Source organism: Vanellus vanellus (genome assembly GCF_965231255.1).
Source record: "Vanellus vanellus genome assembly, chromosome: 2".
NCBI lineage: Eukaryota > Metazoa > Chordata > Aves > Charadriiformes > Charadriidae > Vanellus > Vanellus vanellus.
In genome coordinates this window covers 146,731,946-146,752,599 of record NC_138906.1, presented here as the reverse complement: position 1 = coordinate 146,752,599, position 20,654 = coordinate 146,731,946, and the positions used below count along the sequence as shown (strand labels likewise).

Here is a 20,654-nt window from a genome sequence, read left to right as displayed (position 1 = left end):
TTGCTCTCAACTCTGTGAGACTGGGAGGAATCAAGTGAGGACCTGGTTAATGGTGTGGAAGCAGTTGGTTATTTTAAAAGATACGAGACAGTCAAGTAAAAGCTGTGCTGATGCAGCAGCATGGAGGAAATGGAGACCTGGAAATGGAAGCTGAATTCTAAGACTTGAGGCTAAAGCAATTTTTAATTGAAAAATTAAAGAAGGATGATCGGTATTTTTTGGTCATGTTTTCAGGATACAAGGTGGCTCTTGACTAGGATGAGGACTTACAACAATAAACTCAATTAGTATTTGGGAAAACAGTTAATGAAATGTTCATTCTGCACATTGCAGCTGCAGCAACCAAAAAACGTCTGAATTTGTTTGGCTTCATTTTCTCATGGGACCTGGGAGATCTGGGCAGTTCTACGTCATTGTCCCTTGTAAGACAGAAGGCCAGCACAAGCATGGGAGAAAGCAACTTCCATCATGTCCACGCTGGCTAGTAGACAAAAGGTCACACTTGGCAGATGAACTCTGACCCTTGGGGGCTCCTGGAGGCGTTGTGAGCCTCAACACAACCTGCAAAGCAGGTCTGAACCTCGCAGGTTACAAACTAGCTCTACGCATTGTGGAAGAGTCTTTTGGTTAAGGAATAGTAACCAAATTATGAGGGTTCATGTGATTCATGGATAATATCAATCCTTATCTGCCCCAGGTATTATCTAGAAATTCAATTATATGTAATATAACAGAACCATTGATTTCAAATGCAGGACACCAAAGGAAAGCAACAATACATTTCTCACTACTTGAACAGTGTAAAATAACATAAAACTTTTTTTTACCTGATGTTGTTCTGTAAATGACCTGGGGAGGATTATGTAAAGTGCAAAAGCTGTGCAGAGAATCTGCAACATCCCTAAATAATAAAACAGGAAAATATCCCAATAACAACTGATATATAAGTCACAGTTTCTAAGTTTGAATCCACAGACTACTGTATATGTTATGATCCTGCTGGAGATGCAACATAAATTAAAATTCGGCTTCAGTCTTTTTTTTGTAGGAGAATGAGGAGGAGGTTCTTAAAGATACTTCCAAATCTACAACTGCGTTTAAAAATTATGATTATAAAATTCTAGCAGAAGTTGTCCTTTGCAGCACTATTTTAATAGTGCACTTTGTGCACTATTTAAAATAAGAGAAGAAAAACTTCAAATGGGTTCCAGTGAAGGTATTACTAATATACTAACCACTACTAATATCTAGTCAAGAATTTATAAGCGTATGTTCAGAAGAACAGAAAAGCAATGACAGAGATATTTTCTCTCAAATTCTATAAAAATAGCAATAAAGAGGCACATAGATGTTTCAGGCATATTTACCTACTTTGATAAAAAATAAATCAACATAGGAACTGGTTTTGACCCACTGTACCTGCTGCTTCAAGTGAAGGACAGTGAAAAGTGAATAGTGGGCTGTTATTATACCCCTGGGAGAAGACTCTGGAGAAAAGTTTGGGAGGTGCTACTTTAAATGCAGACTTCCCCTATGCAACGTTATGTTTTGCATAGTGTCATGGTTTAAGCTGGACACACAGAAAGCAAAATAATGATTTTAGATCCATTATTCTTTGCTTCCTCAGAGGACTCTGAGCGTGGGGAAAATGGCTAGTAATAACTAGCATATTATAGAAGACTTTTGCTGTTTATTCACAAGCAAACAATCTCTGCAGAATACATTCAGGGGATTCTCACATGAATAGCTGATTTTTACATTTGCTGTGATCCCTAGTGGGACCCTTCGACTGCCTACTGTCTTGCAAGACAGAATTCGTTAACTCTGAGTAAATTGCTAGGAAGATCTGATCTCTTCTAACTTCAGAGTTTCACCCTATGTATCATATGCTCCAATTCTTCTCCTAGAAAACACAGCTGTCTTGGAGACAAGCATGACTTTTGACATAACTGGGGCCCATCCCACAAAGCAACTTGAAGATCAAGATAAGGAGTGCAGACTGGATCCAATAATAACGTAGGAGCCAGTGTTGTCTGTAGAGCACAGGAGTGATGTAGCTTCTCTTCCCTTTTAATGATATCTAACAGACCTCTAACTTTCATTAAAATCTGCAAAAGGAACTCATGATGTCTGGCAACTTTTGCTAGAATTGCTTAAAGCCTTAAATATCATCAGTTTTGGACTTACTCTAGCTCTGAAAGGGACTATATGGTTGGGGGTGTCTTATCCCTAAGGAAGGTCAAAACCTCATGAAATCTGAGGAAAACAAGGGGGACGGAATGCAGTAGAAAAGCGAGCATCAGCCCTCGGACTTATTACTGAAATATTAGCCAAACTAGCGAGATTTGGAAAAATCAGAGTGAAAGTTAAAGGGAAAGGTTAGGTTCCCTGAAATGTAGAAGATCTGGTCTGGGAACAAATGAAGGACGGAAGGACCTTTAAGTTAAGGCAAACATTTGGAGGGACACCATCAAGAGCTGATAAATCCAAATCCTTGGTGTGCTATAGCTGCTTTCGTAACATGAAAAAGTTGAACAATTTGTAATTATAGCCTATAGTAGCTTCATTAATATTAATTCTAAATGTAAATAAGCATTATATAACTATCTGCTACTACAAATATAACTTATTCTAGGTATATATATATTTGATTGTGTTAAATAATTCAAATGGGCAATTACTGCATCTCTCACTATGTTTAATTAGCAAAAGAAAAATGGACAATGTTATTGATGTGAATGTGAAAGAAATACAATCCTTTTAAAACTATTTATTTTCATTTAACTGAACTGCCTTGCCATACTAAAAAAACATTTTGCAGAGGTTAAATAAAGTATTTCATGGCAACCGCTGCTTCTTAGTGCCTGTGTAACAAGAAACATGAGCCAGCCGAAGTTGTGCAAGTTGGTTTTCTTTCCCAGTAAGAGAATGTGGTATCTAAGACCTTGTCCTAACTCATTTTATCCCCAAGAGTAAGTCAAGTAAGTCAAGTATGAACTAATGCCTGGAGGGAAGTCCCTGACTCCAGAAGTATGGATTATTTCACATTTATCTTACAATCTGCTCTCAGAGTTCTTAAAATTCACTAACTTGGCAAGTTGGGAATTATCATGAGAAATGAAATAATTTCATAACTATGAAGTCATCTCGCATTCCATGAATATGACACTTGGAGGGTTTGTCCATGCTTGGGCATTATTCTGACCTTTGGATAATAAGCTGTTAGATAGTTTTGCATGGAAACAATTAGAAAAGTGCCATAGCATAATAGGGACAACCTGATGTCTTAATTGAGCCGTCGTTTTCATTTCAAGGATTTGTATTAATCACTGAAAAAATTTACACAGCAACATTTGTAATAATATTGAAACAAACATATTTCGTATGATCTAAAATGACAAAGGATTGTGGTGTTTAGCCTGTTTAGATGAACTGCCTTTTCTGAAGCATGCTAAACTTAGTGATTTGCATTTAACATTAACCAAATGAACAAGGCTTACAGATGGACGCCAAGATTCTCCGACCTTTGTAAAGATAATTTGCTTGTATCTCAGCAGTGTGTGGAAAGCCTGTGCTTCCATATGTTTTCAGCGAAATTACCTCAGTCTATTTTTTAGTCTCTAAATTTCCCAGCAAGAGATGGCTGTTGAAAAACGTTAAAAGAGCAGAAATATTCTTGAAATTATTCCAAGGGCTGGGACAAGGGAGGTATAACCCCCTTAACTAAAAGAGCTTGCTGGCCAGCAATGTGGTTGAGTCAGGAGGAGTGAGCTGTTAGCTTCGCCATCTCCTGGGACATGGGAATCCAACATGACTGTTTATCGGCCCCAGATTCAGTGAATCTGAATCTGATCAGAGCAAAACAGAATGGGGAAACCCGTTGACATCACCAACTTTCAGCTGAAGAATTAACATCTGAAAAATGAATCTGAAGTTCCTACTGTCACCTCATCCACTTGCTAATGTGTAGCTTGATTTTCTGCTGGAGTTTTTCACCTTTCATCCTGCACTTGTATTTTTCATTTAATAAGAAACTTACATAGCGGCCACAAAAATGGAATATTTTGCACAGCCCAAGTCTGACTGAAAGGACAAGCTAATAATCAGTGTTTTAATATTTAAGTTCTCCAGGTGTTACATGGCTAATGCCATATATTCTGCTGGTGGTCTTTATCAGCTCGGCTGCGACTGACAGAAAGTATCAGTAAGAAGATGCAATTTAACTCTTCTGCTTTTCACTTTGCTTGAGATAATCCTCATTTTCAAAACACTTTCCAGTTTGCACCATTATGGGAAGTATACCATTATTAGAAATACACCATAATCAGAACTACACCTTTTGTAGAACTATTTAGAATGATGGTCAAAAAGAGGATTCTCTCAACCAAATAGTTTTATATAAGTAACCAGAAAATAGATAAGAAAGATTGTTAAGAGGAAAGCTAGTTCTGATTTTATTTATAATTGCTTTAAGTATTTCCTTCTTTTTCCATGTGTTTATGAAAAGGTTGAAACGATTTTTTGGGTGGTTGCTACAAAAGCAAGTGATAATTGATTATGAAATATGGGTGACATTTAGCTAGCTTTCTACAAGCCTGGTTGTTCTTTCTCCCTCACGCAGCTGGAGGGAGTTAATGTCAATCGTAACCCAAGCACAAGTACTGTCACCTGATAAGTGGGGATCCTGTCGCACTATCTGACACTTGCCCAATTGCACAGAGCACAGTGACCCATTTGGGTTGCTCACTCATGGGCTGGGGTGTCACAGGCGTTTTTCTTGTATGAGAAAACATATGTCCTTTTTGAAAACGTGATGAGGGAGGTAGAGTACTCCAGTGTTTCTAGGTCTCCAAAGATCCCCCCTCTGCACACTATTACACCAGCACACACCGTTTATCACAACTCCTCTGTCGGTGGGGTGAGACAGTCCTTTACTAGCCTGCCTTCCTCTTAACCTACGCCTTGACTTCAGTGTCAACTGCAACTGTTTACCCTGGTCGAATTTGCTCTGCACATATTACGGCTTATCCACTAAAAGACATATGAACGAAAACCACAGTAAATTTGCCATCTCTGCTTCCCAGTGAAACTTGAAACTTGTCAGCAGTGAAAGTGGGCACAGCTCCTGTTTAGCATTACCATCCAAACTTCACCTTCTTTCTAATGTGCTACGGCTGGCATTTTCTAAGTTAGGGACCCCCATCCACTACACTTTTCCTACGATCCGTAAAAATTTTAGTAACTCATCAACACGGGACTGCTGCTCAGCAAGTGGGGTGGCACAGGTCTCTAGTCTCCCACTCAGCAGGAGCTGGGTATATATTAAAAAGATAGAAGAAATGGCTTCGCTGTCTCATCAACACTTTATTTTTTTTAGACTTAAATTCTTGCCCTATCTTGAATCAAGATGAAAAGTCCATTTTTCACCACCACTCAAGAAAACCAACAACATGGTTTCATTGAAATATTTCCTGTTGATAATTTTAAAATATTTTATTTCAGTTTCAATGTTTATCCTTAAAAAAAACACCCAAGAAACAGAAACTGCATTATTTAAACTATATAAGTGGGGTGTTTCTGACAATTTCAAATCTTTTCTAATGCAAGCACATGCTGAGTTGAGAGATTTGTCCAGTTTGACCCTGTTCTGCAAACAATTTCAGTGAACAGATGCTTCTGGTAAAAACTATTCATTAAAAAAATTCCCCAAACCTCTAATGTACATCACAGAAAACAGACACTGATCACTTAGTTATAAAAACCTGGCAAGCGATCTTCTTTTGCTTTTTTTCAGAAGCTTCAGTTTCCACAACCGCTCAGTTTTACAGAAAGTGGTCGTGCACATCCAGTTCTACCCTCGAGTAACTTCTAAACACTTCTGGCTTTCCTCACTCTTTGTTTACCTTTTCTCTCCGATGCAGCCCCAGCGTGCGGCTCCTGAAGGAACTGGATCATTAGACATAGTCGAGACCATACGGAAAATTGAAGAATCAATGCATAAAGATTTAGCAATCGCTGTATTTGAAGGGCCGTTTCTGACATACCTGCGGGGACTTGTGAGAGCGCCAGCTGTACTGGTGACTGTGGAGACTAGCCAGCAAAATATTTTCATCAGTATCCACCTGGCCAAACCGCAGTGTCTCTTGTGTGTCATTACAGATCACAAAATGGCTGAAGACCAACTCCTCTGCCTCAGGGCATTGGTTCTGAAAGGAAAGGGATATGAAAGCCAGTAAGCATCAGATTAATTGCAAGAGATTTGGCAGCTGTCTGCCTAGTGGCGACTGTTACAAGACAGAAACGCTTCAAGATCTCTTGCCATTAGCTTTGGTCTCATAGTACTCCACTCTCTGCAAAACCTAGGGTTTGGGTCGACAATATATATCCTAAGACTTAACATATTTTACTTTATGTTTCCATAATGCAAATCTTAAAGATTTAAAATGACAATAAACCCTAGATTTCCTAACTTATGTAAAAGACTTCAACGAAATTAAATTCAGTGAGAAATGACATGATACAGGGCAGGTGGCGCACTATGGGCTGAGCGAAGAGGCTGCTTCATGCTTGACAACTGGTCTCTCAGGCCAAGAGATTGCACTTCCCCTTCCCCAGCTGCTGCTTCTACTTTGAAATGTTGCTGTGGGTCAGCAGCATAAGACTATCTCTTCTCCTGATACCACAACACTTAAAAAAATAACTAAAGAAAAAGCAGGAGACATGGGGAGAGTATTTTCACAGCTCCATGAGGCTAGTTTGAAAACGTATCATGCAATTTGACAGTCTAATAGGAAAAATCAAAAACTACCACAGGTTTTAAAAGCATTTTTGATTTTACAATACTTTTTCTCCTGGCAGCAGCATCCTTCCATCCCTCTCTGCTTTTCATCTGGCTGCTTGTCACTCTGCTGACACAATGAGACTATATGATAGTCATAAAAATTACCAGAGCTAGAGGTCTTCCGCCCCTGAAGGCACGAACTATAATCCCCTATACCGGAGAGGTCAAAGTGCGACTGACAATTTGATTTGGAGATCACCTCTCATATATTTCTGTCCTAGTCACTACTGGGCTGGCACCTTCCGCTTACAAGCAACTATCTAGCAACCAGAACAATTACTCCAAGAAAGCAACATTTGGATAGTCTTCATGCAATTTAATGGGTATAACACAAAGAATTTATCTTCTTGTGCTTTTCGTTACCTCTTTTTGACCCATCTTTCCTAGCACACACTTTCGACAATGCTTTATTGTTGGCTGGTTCCCTTTTCTCTACAATACAGCCCAGCTGTTCTTTTCTCATCCTTTCTTCCCAGGACGTTTTCTCAAACTTATGGGACCTCTGTGGTCTTTGGGCCTGATTCTGTTTCCTCTCCTTGCTTTCTCAGTCGACCTTTTAAATGGACATAATGAAGCTAGCACCTCCTCCGTCTATGATCATATGGGTCTCTAGTTCTTTGATAACAATGTGCCTGGAAGCCTGCAGAAATTCAAAGATCAAACAAGATACAGAGAAAAATATTTCCTCATAGATCCCCATGGATGCTTAGTTATACATGAAAAACAGTTTGGTGCATTGCTTGTAGCCCATTGCTGGGTGATACACCTGGAACAGATTTTCTGAAACGTGAAGTGTGCAACGTATGCCCAATTTAGCATCCTTGAATGCATGCTCACTACTGTTTATTAACTTAAGAAGAACCTAAGGTGCAGGTTGCGATTCTTTTTGTGACTGACTGTCAGAATGGTTCGCTGAGAGTGTTTGTGCAAAAAATTATTCACCCTAGGAATATTTAAGCATGAGAATATTTAGATTAAAGCTTCTCTCCAAATCCCATGAATTCTCCTGCATAAGATCAGGTATCTTCTGTGAAACAAGAGTCAGGTGAGCATAACCAAAATCTCACTTTTTCAAAGCAATAAAATTCATTACAGAGCAATATGTCTGTATCGCATTCAGTAGCAGAGCTGGGTCTGCTAAAGGCTCACATTTACAGTGCCACTTCAGAGTGCGGAGTTTATTTTGGCATTTTCTAGTGGTGGATCTATGCCTTTTTACTGTCAAGCTGCCATACCCACATACCCATAAATCTACCACAAATATATGTATTTTCCTGTTACAGTTTTGCAAAATTTAAAAAAAAAAAAAAAAAAAAAGGGAGGATTTACTATCCATAGAGCTCAGCATGTTGCATGTTGTTGTAGTCCAACCTAGATATAATCCCAGGGGACTTTAAGAAAATTTTTTTACTCCAATACATTTTCCTGCTGATTAAGCACAGACTGGAAGAACAGCACCAGAAGACGATGAACTTCCTTCTTTTTACCTGACTATTAGTGTCAAACTAAGTTAACACAGACTGTAGGTTCTAGCATTTTCTGAAGGGAAAAGGGAATCTAGCAAGCTTCAATTGTTTTGTCTTGAGTTTTTGGCATTTGTAGAACTCCTAAATTGTACTGGGGGAATATTACCCCATCAGGGATTATGAATAGTCTTGCACACATTTTGGTGCCGATGAATGACTGCCATCGATCATTAGTCTTGAACACTAGATTTGCTACTAGACTGGTAACTGCTTTTAACAGCAAGCTTCAGTTAAGCAAAAGAGATATTTTAAGATCCATTTCATAACAGTTCCAAAGTTTTAACCAAGGAAACACCAAAATTTGCATAATAAGGAGTTGCTCCATGCTGCCAGGCTTAAGAGAGAGCTACTGATGCCTCAAGTCTTGATAATAACAGCTGACTAAAGGATCGTCAAAGAAGCTTGGGGATGCTTTAGCTCAGTATGGCAACTATGCACTGTACAGGCAATATTCTAGGTAACTCTTGCAGCAAATGCAGGAGAATTTTCCCAGACAGAGTACCACCCATGTTTCTCGGTCCCTGGGGAGCTGCAGCAGCTCCCTGCATCCTTCACAGGCAACTGGATCCCAAATTCACTGTTGAAGTCTGAAAACAGAAGCTTCTAGGGTAAACAGAAAGGGACCAAAAAACCAAAAACCAGCAAAAGGATAGAGTGAGGAAATCTTGATTGATAAAAGAGAGTGTAGAGAAACCAGACATAATAAAAACAAACAGAACTGGACCATTTGTGTGGCAGCGATGCTGAAGGGCTGAATGATGACTCTAGAAGCTAAAAACACCTAAGTGTGGATTAGAAAAAAAATTCCCTCTCTGAATTAAAACAGCAAATCAAAAGAATCAGCAAAAGATCAACAGCCTGAATCAGATACAGATTAGGGTCAGTTCCTTGGGGACAATTTCCTGCCCCTCTTTAGATCATTTTTCAGCTGTTCTTTTCTCTCAGAGAGGCCTGGAAAGTGTTTCTTCTTTATTGGGCTTTCAAATATTTTGTGAATTCTATTCAGAGAGGGGAAAAACATCCCACATAATACTAGTTACCAGGCTTTCCCTGTTTCAGGACTTTCTGCTCACATCTCAGCTCACAGCTATTTCAAAGCAAAGATCTGGAAAAAAACCCCATAAAAGCCTAGGCCTCTTTATATGCACAAAGTTATTTTCTGTGTGCTTCACAAGCTACCGAAGACCTATGCAAGCCTTCTCTCTCTCACACACACACGTCCACACACTCTCTCTCTAGTACCTAGTAATGTTTTTTTTGGACAGAAAGTCTTTAGCATTTTCTCATCTCCCTCAAAGTTCCTCAAAGAGAAAAGAACATTTTCCTTCTGATTGTTTAAACTTCATTCTTATGGCAGTATCCTGACATGATCAGCTAGAAGGTTAAACTGAAGCTACATGCAAATTTTCTGTACCCTTTTCCTTTGTTCTTCATGCTTGTGGTAGAAAGATTGGGAAACTACTGTGATCACAGATGTCATTTTGACTGATCCTAGCTCATTAAGAAAACTTATGCAACTGCCAACAGAAAGGTTAAGCACCACACAGACCTTGAGGAAAAGAAGTTCTAATGGTTTAAAACAGGAGCTTTTATAACTTCTGAGGGGTTTAGGAAAACATTTGCAGTGCAAGACCACAAAGGAATAGTTTTTTCTCAGGAATACCCACTTAGTACCATACCTGGGGAGCTGTTTTCTCAGCTGACCCTGTGTCTCTAGGTATCACAAAGCACTAACGCTATAAAACAATTTGCGAAGGCTGAAATGCCCAAATAAAGCCCCCCCCCCCCCCTTCACAGGAGACATGCATTTTCTATCTCACTTGGTACTCTGTATGCTATTATCAAATAATAAAACTAAATTAATAACAATCTTGACTTTCCCTACCCAGTTATTTGGTTATCAAAACCATTACTTTAGCTTTGCACTTAGGTATGCATTAGCCCATTACTACTTGTATTTTAACAGGGATTTCAGATTATACAGTGAAATATGTCAAAAGGGGAAACTGTTTTTAAAAAGCGCTAATCCTCTCAGATTTTCAGCATGTGACTTAGAAGTATAAAGCAAATTGTATGCCGAGTGTTTTTCAGGCTTAATCTACTTTCAAAATGTTCATCATTACTTAAACAAAAAAAATATTAGTCCAAACCTAGGAAACAAAGACACCGACAGAGGCTTCTGTTAATTCTGAACTCCTGACCTAAAGGTGCAGGGCCAAATTGTTTCATGCTTCATCTGTCTGTCCACTGACTACAACATCACTTGTTTCAGATATTAATCCAGTAAAAAATATGCAGAGAATTCAAATAACCTTTCCTGCTTATTAAATTCATGCTTTTAGTTGGCAGCATTTATTTTATATTTTGTGTGAACAGCAAACATCAAACAACGTTTATCATTGGGAAATTCATTCCCTCTCCATGCAGTGCATGTTCCCCCCGAGTCTGGAGGTAAAGCCACATACAAAACATCTTGGTAACAATTAATGTAATAAGCAGTTTTGAACCCACTTGTGTGTTAACTGTTCCCTAATTTCAAAGTGGTGCAAGTTTTTAATCTCGAACACTCAGGGCTAGATACCCACCACATCAGAACATGGTGGCAAGTACCCCTGACATGAGAGGAAACGAGAAAATTACAGCAACAATTACAGAAGTATATCCTCCTGTGGCTCATGTTAACATTGCCAAATCCATGTATAAATCAGCACAAACTATTCATAGAATGTACCTGTCAGCAATATACTATGCGACATATGGCTCTACTTAATCAAATATACAATTCCATTTTTTCAACTCAGAATATTCCTTCAAGGCACAGAGTAGTCAGTCAGTCATTCACACTGTGATGTGGTTTAAAACATTTAAATATTTATGCACCATATTTTATTTATATGTATAGCTATGTCTGAGGGATCTTTTTTTTTCCATCCTAAGAGGAAACTGACCTTTCTGAAGGCCATTTTGCAGTAGTTGCCACACATGTCTTAGATGAGGAACTAGTACTAAGTCAGAAATATTTTGGGTTTAAACAGCCCAAAATAAGACTTTCTTATACTTTCTATGTTTGTTTTTTATTAAAAGCATTGTTCAAAATATGACAAAAAACAGAAATTGGAGCTACAAAGATTTTTGTTCACATTGATATTTGAGCCAGCTGTAAAGATTTAAATCACACTAGATCTTGTTTTATGAATGTCCTTTTGCAACAAGAAAACCATGGAATGCCCTTAAAAAAGAATTTTTTGATATAAAACAGATGTTTTATCCTTTTTTGGGGGCTTTGTTATTGTAGTGCCATGATAGGTAATTAATTCCCAGGCTCCACATAGGTCTTCAGGCAGATGAAGAGAATGATTTGATTTCAAGGCTATAGTGGAGTAAGGGAATTACAGGCCTTCAAGGGGTCATTGCAGAAGCAAGGTTCCTTACGCTGGGACTCGCTTCAGCTATTAATGCTGCTTGCACAGAATGTAATGCGAAACTAGTGTTGAACTTCAACAAGGATAGAAGTAGTAGCTGGAAACAATATGCTCTACTGCTCAGACTGAGCTGTGCTTATACATCATGCATCACTCACCTTTTCATAAATTAATGGAACATTATGATTTTCAAGACCAAGATTCTGATTATTCTGATCTCAATCCACGTAGTTTCACTGAATCTCAAGCAGTTCTGGCTACATTTACCTTTACATATAGCATTCATTGTCTCCTAATTTTCATTGCTATCATGGAATTAATGTTTACTAATAAAAAATACTTTTTGTGTAAATTAGCTTTTACATCTTGGAACATTTTTAATGAATGCAGTTGGTATTCTAATTTGCTATTATATGAATCACAATAGCTACTTTTTTTCTCCTTATTGTATTTGCATACCTGCTGCCAAGCTTGAATTGCTGTATTTAGAGAATGAAGTGCGAATTGGCCAAAGTTGATGAAAATGGGGTCCACCATTATTGTGCAGTCCAACAGCTTTCCTACTGTGCTGCTAGAGATAGCAATCTGCCCCCAGATTTTGAAAGGTTTCACAACACTCTGCATAGTCACATTTCGGCACTCCAAAAGTTTACAGTCGGTTTGGGTTGAAAACTGGATCTCCTGGAATATCGACTCATCGCTCCACTGACGAAGATATAGGTGAGGCTCATCAAAGGAAATTATCATGTATTCCAGTTCAGATGGCATGTTCTTATCAGATAAAAATGGCTGAAGAAACTTTGGTGGTGCTGAAAAGTAAAAGAACAAGACTAGAACATCACCATTGCCGCGTTCTGTATGTTTTTGTAAATTGTGTTTTAACTGCTTGTACATATGATGAAAACAAGTAAAATTCATAAAAGAGCTGACATTTATGAAATCTGAAATTAATCCTGTTCACACTGTTTATTAGATGTAAAATAGAACTGTAATTAATAGCAGCTGCAAACAAAAAGTATCTGCAAACCAAAATCTTTTCGTGGTAAATGGACCAGCCAGCCAAACTACTTTACCTACACACTGCACAATACTTCAGATTGCCACCTATTTGGAGCAGAGACCATATTTCTGTGAGAATTCTTGCTATAGTATATGTATGTGATATTCCACACATAGCACATTACAAATACAATAAAAATAAGCAATATAATATTTGCTGACATGTGACTGTGCAGGCTAACAGGCTCCATAACAAAAATTGTCTTTGCTGCAATTACAGAGAGTTCAAACCACAAACCCACTGAGATGCAACATATTACCCCATAATACTAGAAATTAAACAAAACAGTATCCTGAGACTAAAGCATGAGAAATATATCACAAAAAAGATTTTATCGTCTTCACTGAAGCCTCACTCCTGCAAAGTGCTGAGCACTGTGGCAGCAGACACTGCAAGGCACGTACACCACTTGTGTAACATTAAACATGTGATTATTTCCATTGATGTTATTATTTCTGCTGCTGGAACTACTCACATGCTTAAAATTAGCATATGCTCAAGTGCTTTACAGATTTGGAACCAAAACACTCATCACTTCCCAGGATCAAGCCCTATTATTCCACAAAAGCATAATGGATACAAGAAGTTTTGTGCTTGTGCTCCATTCGCGTACGACATAGCACAATGGAGCCCCAAAACTTAAGGCCTTTAGGTGCTATAACAAGAACAGCATCAGCATAAACTCAGTCGCTGTTGAAAAATGAAACAGCTGGGTTTGATTTTAATCTGATTTTGCTTTTTCCAGTACGTGTAATTTTAAAGATCGAGCATCTGGAATTGGAGTGTAATAGTGAGGAAGATTATGTACGGAAGAGGTAGCCGATAGAGAAGTTATTTGTTACACGTTAAGTGTCAGTCTTGGTAAGATTTGATAATGAATATATTATAATACTTGCAGAAACACAAAACCTACACACAAAGAGAGCTGTCCCTGTCAAAATTATTTAAGATATTTGCTCATCTTCCATGGAAAGCATTCCTGGCATTTGAAAATCAGACAATAATCTAAAGATCTCTTGGAATGTATTTGCCATTAATGCAATGACAGAGAGCACTGAACAAAAACAGATGTAGCTCCAAAAGTGATCATAATTGAAATAGCAGTTAAATCTGCAGTTCTCCGAGCTCTTCCGTGGAATTCTTACTAAGGGGGTTGCAAAATCTTCAAATATTTTGATAGTACTGTTAATATGCCGGAAAATTTAAAAGATCAAATTCATTCACTAAGATGGCTCAAAACTGAAGTGCCACCTGCTGTCACTAATCAGACTCCGAAAACCGGATGGCTTCTACAGTTACCCATTCCAGAGGGAGGAAGGGGGGTGATCAGCCAGCCCCACTGCCTACCGTATGTACTTTCTCAATGCACAGAAATCATCAGTTTTACCCTGAAGTCTGTACTACTGGTGGCTGTTGGTGTTAATTTATTCCAGGAATACCTGTTTGAATGAGGAAACGGGGACTACAGACAGCAAAACGGCAATTCAACAGCATCTATGAACTACATATACTTCTATTATTCTACATAAAGGAATACGTACCTGTGCCTAGTTGGTCAAGATGATGGCAGAGGTGGACTTCCAAATAAGTAAATTGGATCAACACACTTAGCGACGGCACAAACCAAGGAGTAAAACAGGAGTCAACCCTGGTACAGGCTGCTAATGCTGTGGGGGTTACAAGCTGATCGCACGCACTTTGTGAGCCAGATTCACTTTCTGAGCTGCAGAAGGTAGATAACAAAGTGGTAATTCAGCACCTCCAGCATTTTACTGCTTTACAGTAAGACATGATCATGTGCCACGGTGGTTTTCTGACACTGCCAATGTCATAATTTTCTTTTAACTGCTAATGTTAGTGTATGTACTTTTTCCCAAGCAGAATATAGCAGACAAGATTGCAATCTAACAATGGCTTTATCACACTGCTCTTTCAATTTACAAACTGAAACACCTGAACCACAGATGTGAACCATATTTACAGAAATAAACCCAAAATATACCAGATATCTTTAATTGTTAAAATAGCTAAACAGAGTATATTACCATTATTAAAGCTATAAGAATGAGCTGAAAGTTAATCTGGTCAAGAGAATGATTTTTTTCACACTATTTTGAGGAACCCAACACACAACCATCACACTACTTCTATGCATAAACCCCATCCCTTTAAGCTTTCTTTCCTTCACCATTCTCATTCTACAGTCATCATTTAAAAAGAATGTCCAAGTATTATAAGCTCAGCCTGGAGCCTTTTACCAGCACCTATTAGCACATATTAACCATACATTTAAGATGCCTTTTATTAGCACCTACTAGAACATATTAACCATACATTTAAGATGCCACCCGCCTGAATTTTTTTTGCTAGCTGTACTGACGCCATGAATTTCCAAGCACTATCTTTCAGTCTCCTGAGAGAAACTAACACTACATCACAATTCTATAGGTTGCTAGGACACCACTGAAGTACAAATAAACTTTCTAATTTAATCCAAATCTATCCTTAATGTTCCTTATTCTCACTCCCACTGCAGTTTGGCACTAAAGAGTTTTAGTTTAAAAACATAGATTTGATTCAAGAAAACTAAGTCCACATCCTCAGTCTAATACTGCTTTTATTTTTAAAATAAAATTTCATTAATGATTAACTAATGCCAACTTACAATTTTTGTCAGAAAGTAATTAGCTTTTATAAAGCACCAAGAACAGATTTCCATTGATATTTTAAATTCAAACACAAGTTTAAATTCAAACATTGGCTTTCAAAGCAATGTGCCTTATGCTTTTAGAACCAAATTTTTCATCACTGCATGTGTGTTACTGCAAAATTATGCACAAGTATAGTAGGTACTCTAAATGTTCAGCTGCAAATGCGTAGAATTCCGTGGTTATCTAAATTTATCAGTATTATTTTGTGTTATGGTAACTGGCTAGTATGGTATTTATTTATGGAGCTTAAATCCAACTTTAGATTTGTGGACATAAATCTAAATACTCGTGTAGCAGTAAAACCCAACTAAAATTAGCTAATTATCAAAGAATCAAGACAGGATATCAAGGATGGATTAGGTTGATAAAGAATGCAAGATAGATCACTTAATCAGATTTTTAGCTGCACTCCTGTGCTTTACCTCTTCAAATTGCCTGTTTACATTTAAAAAATAGTGTTGTAGGTTTTTTGAGAACTGGCATCTTGGGAAAGAAAATTATTCTTTGTATTCACATGATACAATATCTACGGGAGTGGACTAGAGCCAGAGAAATGGGAGGCTTTTCTTTGTTCTGCCATGGATATTCCTTAGATTGTTGGAACAAAGCATGGAAGCAAATCCAAAAGCCACCAAAATTCATATGCTTATTTAGACCACTAAATACTTTTGAATCTGTGAAACTGATTAGTCCTCTCAGAATAACTGTCAATATTTTAAGATTTTTTTCTCATTGCATTGTGATTATAAACAGAATTTCAGGGACATATGGAATGAAAATAGAAAAAAGGTAGAGGGGTGCAAAGCAATGTTAACTGAACTATTAGCAACTTTAAAAAAATAATTACACTTGGATATTCTGAATTAAGACTTAGGTTGTACAAACAACTATAACACTAACTGCAGTAAGAAGGAAGGACATTTATTTCTGAAATTATAAATTTCTTTTCCTCGGAAATCTATTCCTTGAGGCACCTATCAGCGACTTAGCATTTTTATTTCCTCAGATAAGTTTTTTTGTAGATGGATGTTTTCATAAAATAAAAAAACAAACAAAACCCTCCAAATTCTTATTTAGTCAAATTTTACATACCTGTTTTTTTTTTTTTTTTTGTTTTTTTTTTTTTATTGAGGATTTTAGTGTGATGGGACCTTTGTCGGTTCTCATTTATAACCACAATGATTACAGAGGAACATGACATGCTTGATGCAGGAAGAAATGTGGCAGGAGCTTCCCACCAGGGAAACAATTTAAAGCATTTAGCCATATTTGCTCTGACGTAATATTCTGGAACTCAAGATGTTGAGAACAAAAAGACTGAAAACTGCTTTTTGTTTCCTCATGAAGAGGATGCCAAAAAGGCCCACCACTGAAAGGATTCCCTAGCAAATTTCAGAGTCCAACCACATGCTTAAAAAACTAACCAGAGAGAAACAGCAAATGAGGGTGGGACAATGTTGCTCCCTGGAACAGAACTGGCCTCACATCCTCTCCTGTGGTAGGAAGGGACAAGCGCTGGCAGTGGAGGACTGAGAGGAGCAGGACAATGTGGGCTAAGCCACGTTTTAGAAGGCAAAGTCACTCTGCAAAGAGAAGATCACCTTCTAGAAATCACCTGAAAAGAAATGCAACACGGATTCTTTCATCGTTTTCCTGTCTGATTTGACTTTGTTCAAGTGTTCTTGTTTTATCTGTGAAGGGGTCCATTTGATTTTTACTCAGCCAGAAACCCTATCCAGAATTATAACCATTGTGTTGTTATGAAAATAAAAATACAGTAACAGTATAAATCAGTTACAGTACAAAATATAGTAAGAGCAGCATGCAAATTACTATAGTATTGCCTTTAAAAAGAACTGTTATAAGACATCATAATATTGAGTGAACAGTTTTTAAAGGGGGACTGTAGTCCTCACAATCACTACCACGACCCTCCGATTTTAAATTATATCCCATTAAAACTCTTAGCCTGGGCAGACTTCCATCAGACCTTTAGCACTGCTACTTTCTCCTTTTACCGTGCATAGAGCACAGAAATAAAAGACATAGTCCTTCATCACATACTGTGCACAAACAGAAAGTAAAGCAGTGTTAGCTGAAAACCCAGGAAATTTTCTATTAAGTCTTGCTGAACAATAGTAGGAGCATTAATATCATTGAGGTAGATCTGATTGTGAAATTAAAATTTGCGCATCAGTTAAATACAATATAAAAAAATCCCACATTCTCTTGGCTGCTTTGGAGCTACAAAATGCAGTGTGAACTTTCCACAACTCTTCAGTTGGGGAGAAAAGGAATAACTATCTTCTACTGCTTCTACAACGTGCTGAGGGATGGGTGATAAATAAATTAAATAAATTAATTAAATAAATAAAACTAACCTGGCTTTAATACCTGAAATTTATTTTTTCCTTTTTTTTTTTAATTCTGTGAAGTATCAGAATTTTTAAAATGGAAAATACCTAGATTCTAAGTCATTATAGATTATAAAGCATGACAGTTTCACATCATGCAAAGCAGTTCAAGTTAAATATATGGCAACTGGGAACAATGACTTAACAGTGACCTGCATTATTCTTGTTATTTTAAGAGTGGAATATTTAAACCAAAACTGCCATTTGTGATGAAACCGCAACATGGGAAAATATCCACTGGGAAGAAGAAAGAGACCACTGCACTCATTTAATTTATGACTCAAACGCTGGTCTGAACCCAAATTGTTAGAGGTCAAAATCCAGTACATCATCTACTTTGAATAAAAGCTAAAACAATTAGCAAGAAACATGATCACGATTCCTCACTTTAATTTTTAAAAAGTAGCAATTTAAGGCTTATTTAAAAGTTTTTGTACTTGTTTCATGGTTTGTATCTTAAGGCATTTTCAATTACTATTTCACATTAGTATGTCAGTAATTATAAAAATACTGTTTACATTACACAGGAGATGCCCAAATATATAAAACATCTTGTAATGTAACCCATTTAAACAGAGAATGATAAACACTCCCAAGCAGACCAGGGAGAGAGTTTAGTGTCTCACCACCCAAACAGAGCTTTAAACAAAAGTAATTTTGATTATAATTTGTTAGTCCTCCGACATGAAAATGCAACCTATAAAAATAATTTATTTTATGATAATTTCCTTTTAATCCCCTATTTTAAGGTCTTCCATAAACAGTCATTCATGCCATGTATGATTCCTTCCATAAACACCCAAGAGAATCCTAAATTATCTCACTTTGGACTTCAGATTTGTTCATTCATTGAATAAACATTCATAAATGTTCACTGAAACCTTATTCATTCATTGAATAATGAACGGTCTACAAAATTCTTAAAAATAAACAATATTGTACACATATATACTATGTCCTTAATCAGATAGCCCCTTGATTTTATACTTCTAATTACTTCCTGATCAATCTCAGAATGAGCTTGCATATCACAGGATTTGCATCATGTCATCTTTGCATATTCCTATATTCGTTACTGGTTGATACACTTCAGCCTGTCAGCTACTGCTCAACGTATCACACATCATCTCACAAACGTTTTTGCTTTCCTTTCATGAGCCACATAATACTTTATATTACACTTTACAATAAAGTATTATACTTCATACTTATACTTTATAACTGATACTAGAAATGAGTAATAAAGTACTTAAGGGATCAGCTCTCTGGTATTAATAATTAGCATATCATAGAGGTTACCACAAAAAAAAACCCTGCAGAATTTGAAGGAAAAAATATTCTCATTGAGCAGCAGCTGCATGCATATGGCAGCTGTTAGAGTCTGACCCAAAATACAAGATCAAACTAAGAAAATAAACGTTAACAAGACTAAGCGTTTTTATACTTTACAATTAATAATGAATTAAATTTGCTAATCAATCATACAGTTACAGCACGTCAATGCTGTAATGTCAAATCACGATGAGTCTCCAGGAAAACCAAGATTCAACTTTTATACTGTCTTCACTTCTCGCTCTCATTCGCAAATACCCTCAGCCATGAAGTTCCCCGGTCTAACACTCAGCACTGGCTTTAAGCACAGCTCCTTGCGGCTCTTCTCACAAGTCTAAAATCTCATGTTAAACATTTGCTTTAGGAACAAGCCTCAGCAATTCTATGATTCTATGATTGAAATTTACCATGACATGGGGCAGTCTCTCTCAAAACCAAAAAAATTTGGGATTTTTTTTGTCAAGTAGAATCTAGAATACATTTTAGGGTGCTTGATCACAAGAAAATACTCATACTGGTAGCAATATGTTTGTTTGATGAAGATAGAGCCACAGTTTCAGAAAAGTTACTGCCAATATGGACTTCCTATGCTACTAGGGGTCTAGAAAGGTTGAATTTCTCTGCAGGTCCACAGTATCTATCACCCACCTCCTAAACCAGGCTTCCCTTAAACAGAACGTGATCCTTTAGGGCTTAACCATTACCTTGAATTTGTTCTGCAGCTGTAACTATATGTATTTCGGTGCTTGTGAACTGTCTCAAAATCTCCAGGCCAGTAACGTGACTGGCATGATTTGCTCTGCCTCCAAGAAAAAGCCAGGGTGCCTCAGCTGCTCTTTTTCTAACCCATTAAGTTTCTCTGTGAACGATCACTCCAGGATGGTCAGGACTACTTCTTCCACACCAGTCCTTCCTGCAGTCATCCTTAAAAAAGGTTGCAGTACAGGCTTGTTTGAAGGTAGTATAAAGAGAGATCAGTTTGAATCTTTATCTGAAACTGTGGCTGAGGCAGGGAATACAATCTTTTCTCTGATTGAAATCAGAGGTTTTTCTCACGCGTCCCTCAGGTTTCTGACTTCTGGATGGAGTTCACTCTGACCTATATGAATCTTTAACTTTCCAGTCTACTGTTCATCATGTAGGTGTAAACTACACCTCTTAAAACTATTATGAATTCCTCAGGCCACCAAAGTATTGGGACTAGTGACTTTGCAGTCTCCATGCACACGCCTAAAGAGTTGGCAGTTCATAACACTTTCCCTTGGCTTGGCTCTCTCTCTTCTGTTTATTGACCTTCAAATGCTTTGCTAGTGGTGGTGCGTGGTTTTTGCTGCCTGCTTTCCTTCCC

The 20,654-nt window shown here is 37.5% G+C and overlaps 1 protein-coding gene across 1 annotated transcript in view; it reads right to left on the bottom strand.

Annotated features, from left to right (window-relative positions):
- Positions 1 to 20,654, bottom strand: part of VPS13B (vacuolar protein sorting 13 homolog B) — a 499,565-nt gene that overhangs the window by 44,127 nt on the left and 434,784 nt on the right. The window contains exons 41-43 of the mRNA XM_082499631.1: positions 14,391 to 14,572; positions 12,249 to 12,598; positions 6,045 to 6,206 (exon numbers count right to left, since the gene is read on the bottom strand). Of these exons, the coding sequence (XP_082355757.1) occupies positions 6,045 to 6,206; positions 12,249 to 12,598; positions 14,391 to 14,572 (694 nt within the window). The remainder of the gene's footprint in view (positions 1 to 6,044; positions 6,207 to 12,248; positions 12,599 to 14,390; positions 14,573 to 20,654) is intronic.